Below are 3,735 nucleotides of genomic sequence, written 5' to 3'. Positions count from 1 at the left end.
GAAAAAGAGTGGAATATCTCATTCTGTATTTTAAGTCCCTTATGTCTGGAGCAGGACAATGAGTAGTAACCTGCTTCATATTCAGTTTTCTGAAATCTTACCTATGTCTCTGCAAGAGAGTGTATGATTTCCATTTTTGTGAGGAATCATGGCTAGGTGTTTGCTCCTTCCTTCCTCTATTTCTCTAGGAAGGATATTGAAATAGAATTGCATATGTCTCTCTTTCTAGCAAGTCCAGAGCCAGACCGCGAGAAATGGATCGAGCGATGCCTGGTCAGAGGAAGGATGCGGGCTCCGTCTTCCGTGCTCATGTGAAGCACAGGAAAGGGGCAGCCAAGCTCTGGGCTGCCGACTTCACCGAGAGGCATGGCTACATTAAGGGCATCCTAAAGGACATAATCCATGATCCAGGCCTAGGGTCTCCTCTTGCAAAAGTAGCTTTCCAGGATCCTGATCGATTTAAAAAGAGGACAGAGGTGCTCATTGCTGCTGAAGGCATTCATACTGGCCAGTTTGTATACTGTGGTAAGAAAGCTCAGCTCAACATTGGCAGTGTCCTCCCAGTTGGCACTATGCCTGAAGAGACCATAGTGTGCTGTCTTGAAGAAAAGCCTGGGGATCAGGGTCAGCTTGCCTGTGCATCTGGAAACTATGCCACAGTGATTTCCCATAACCCTGAAAACAAGGAAACATGGGTGAAGTTACCTTCAGGCTCTAAGAAAGTGATCTCCTCTGCAAATAGAGCTGTGGTTGGTGTTGCTGGAGGAGGTCATATTGATAAACCCATCCTTAAGGCAGGTCATGCCTACCACAAATACAAGGCCAAGAGGAACTTCTGGCCTCTTGTCCAGGGTGTGGCCATGAGTCATGTGGAACATCCCTTCAGAGGAGGTAATCACCAGCATATTGGAAAACCATCCACCATTCGTAGAGATGCCCCAGCTGGACAAAAGATGGGTCTCATTGCTGCCTGGGGTACTGGTCTACTCCGGGGTACCAAGACTGTACAGAAGAAGGAGAACTAAAGTACAGAGACTGACAATAAAAATTATTTTGGAAATTGTATAAATAGAATTGTATTTATAAAAAAGAATTGCATATATGTAACATAGATATTAATAATCTATGGTCACAATATTTTGGGTGGCCTAAGATAAAATATCCTTTCCCTGATTGCCCTCATGGGAAGGGTAGTACTGCCCATAAACTTAGATCCTTCTTAAACAAATGTTGGTTACACAACTATCAAGAATAGTAAAACTCTTTATCAGTGTTAACAGTAAACATAAATCAGAGTTGTTACACACATTAGAATGGACCACAGAATACACAAGAGCAAATGGACTTTTCGACTGAGAGGAAAATAAGATCTTACTCTCAACAATCCCTAGGGTTGCCAGACCTGGAAATTGAGGGATATATTATGGATCTAGCTTTCCTTATATGTCTGAATCTCTGAGAGCTTTCATAAGCGATTCAAAAGTTCAAATTTTCTTCTTGTGACTATCTCCCTTAAAATCCTTCTTAATAGTATTTATCCCTTAGATAGATATGAAAACTCATCTTGGTTCAAGCAACCAATTACATCTTCCATCTCATAGTTTCAAAAATTATCCAGAATGAGTTTTAAATCTGTAATTATGAAATAAAAATACAAAGATCAGTGTTTTAAAATAACAAAGGTAATTTTCCTGCAATCGTAGTAACCATCCTACTGTATTGTTGAAAAAAATAAGAAAATAAATGTAAATTAATAGTGTATGCAATTGAAATGGTACCATTGGAAAGGTTACTGCTGTGACAATACGTCCAAGTACATGTAAGGCATAGTACATAGAGCTCCAGAGTACCTATCCAGCAACATACACACACACACACACACACACACACACACACACACACACACACACACACACACACACGAACCTGATCATAAAAATCAAAGCAAAGTATACCCTCAACTAATAGACTGTGACAGTTTCACTTCCTTAACCCTTTGGTTAAAATCAAGAAGTTGCAGAAACAGTAGTGCTAGATTCATAGGACTTAATAACATAAGCCAAGATCAGGAAGCTTTCTATGCAATTGGCAATTTTAGGTACCTAGGTAGTATGCTACCTTTAGAAGTCTAGCTTTCTAACTTTACCAGCTCAAAAGTACAAACATTATCCTTGGTATTTTCTAACTCCTTAAGTCTCTGATACTATTTGCTTAGAAGGGTCTGTTCTGCCTCTCAATCTACATCACTATAAACTAACCTGGGAGTAATGAATGTTTAACTATCCTATAGATAACATATATCAGAGACAGAATTTGAACTCAGGTCTTTCTCACTTTAAAATCATCCCTTTATATTATATGACACTGTCTCACTGTTTTACATATTGTATGTGCTTAGTATTTTTTGGTGTATTGATTATATTATGGAGGAATAATATAACAATATATAAAAAACACAAAAATGCAAACATTTTGAAGCACTTTATATTTTTTGCTGATTTCACTTTGAATTTTTTACTTTCAGATATTAATGTGTAGGCCTTGTTAGTTAATTCAATTGAATTACATCATTTCTCAAGACCCAAATTTATCAGAAGAATCGATGATCCTAAAAGCTCTATGAGTGAAAAACAACTTTCCTTTTTTTCTTACAATCTTTTACTTTATTCCTTGTGTTGAAAGGATGCTTTCATTTGTGTGAAATATTTTGTAAATTGTAAGTTTGATGTTATAATTATGAATCACCATATTCTTTTAAAAACTCAGTATTCAATAAGAGAAAAATCACCCATACAAAAACCTTAAGTAAAAAACATAGCAGTATCATTCTTTAGGCAGTGAGGAAAAGGGAGGGGGGAAGCTAAAACTGTTTTTGGTAATGAAGAAAGCTTCACTGCAGCTGAGTGAAACTTTACCTAAAAGTCTAGTGAAGGCTGTAGAAAAGATGATCGTTCCTAAGGCAAAATTTAAGAAATTGCTTTCTGGGGAGGCATTCTTGTATATATTTTAATAAATAGCATAAATAGGCAAAACCTTGAGGTACAGATATATCTACTAATCATTTGTGCAGTAGTCTATAAATAAGGCTCTTCTAAAAGCAATGAAAAACGGTATTTAAACTGGATGAGATGGCTTTATCCATTATCAACTAAAGATGGGAAGTCTGATTGACACATTTATTGATTCATTTATTCTTAAAAAAATGTTAGAAAATACCGAGAACCAGTCAAATAAAGGAAGAAAAAGCAATTGGACAATTTATTGTGTAGGAAGGAAAGAAGAAAAACTTTCAGGAAAGTCTCGTTTCTTATTGGTGCTAGAATCCACTGTCTTTAAAAACTGGTCTGTTCTGAAACTTCTAGGAAACAATATGGAAGAGTAAGCAGTAAACTGCAGTAACTACCATATGCACCTCCAAGCAACTGTACAATAGCTTCTCAAAGCCAATCCTACAACAGCAGAACCAGCAAAAAGACAGGATGATTTTAGTTCAAGGAATTTGGAAGATTGACAAGAAAAGGTCTGTTTCATTCAGATAAAAGGGGAGTGCAGTCTCAGAGAAGAAGTGTGCCAGCAGCATGCCCGACCTCAGTGAACCAGCAGTTGATCCTGACCTCCACTGCAGTGGAATAGGCAAATGACAACAGCAGAACCCCCATGTACCTCCGAACAGGTGAGGGGAATGGGCCAACTCCAGTTCCAAGAACCAGCAAATGCTTTAGCAGAATTCTGGGC

General features: G+C 37.8%; 1 protein-coding gene across 1 annotated transcript; it reads left to right on the top strand.

Moving 5' to 3' along the window:
• Positions 1 to 221: 221 nt before the first annotated feature.
• On the top strand, positions 222 to 1,025 carry LOC140513258 (large ribosomal subunit protein uL2-like). The gene has a single exon (XM_072622776.1). It carries the CDS (start codon positions 255 to 257, stop codon positions 1,023 to 1,025), a length of 771 nt encoding a protein of 256 aa, XP_072478877.1. The 5' UTR covers positions 222 to 254.
• Positions 1,026 to 3,735: the final 2,710 nt, after the last annotated feature.

This window comes from Notamacropus eugenii, chromosome 7 (assembly GCF_028372415.1).
Source record: "Notamacropus eugenii isolate mMacEug1 chromosome 7, mMacEug1.pri_v2, whole genome shotgun sequence".
Classification (NCBI taxonomy): Eukaryota; Metazoa; Chordata; class Mammalia; order Diprotodontia; family Macropodidae; genus Notamacropus; species Notamacropus eugenii.
The sequence above is the reverse complement of the archived record's forward strand: the minus strand, read 5'-3'. Positions and strand labels throughout refer to the sequence as shown.

Coding starts and splice junctions, on each gene's coding strand:
- LOC140513258 (XM_072622776.1), top strand. CDS start 255: ATGGATCGAGCGATGCCTGGTCAGAGGAAGGATGCGGGCTCCGTCTTC.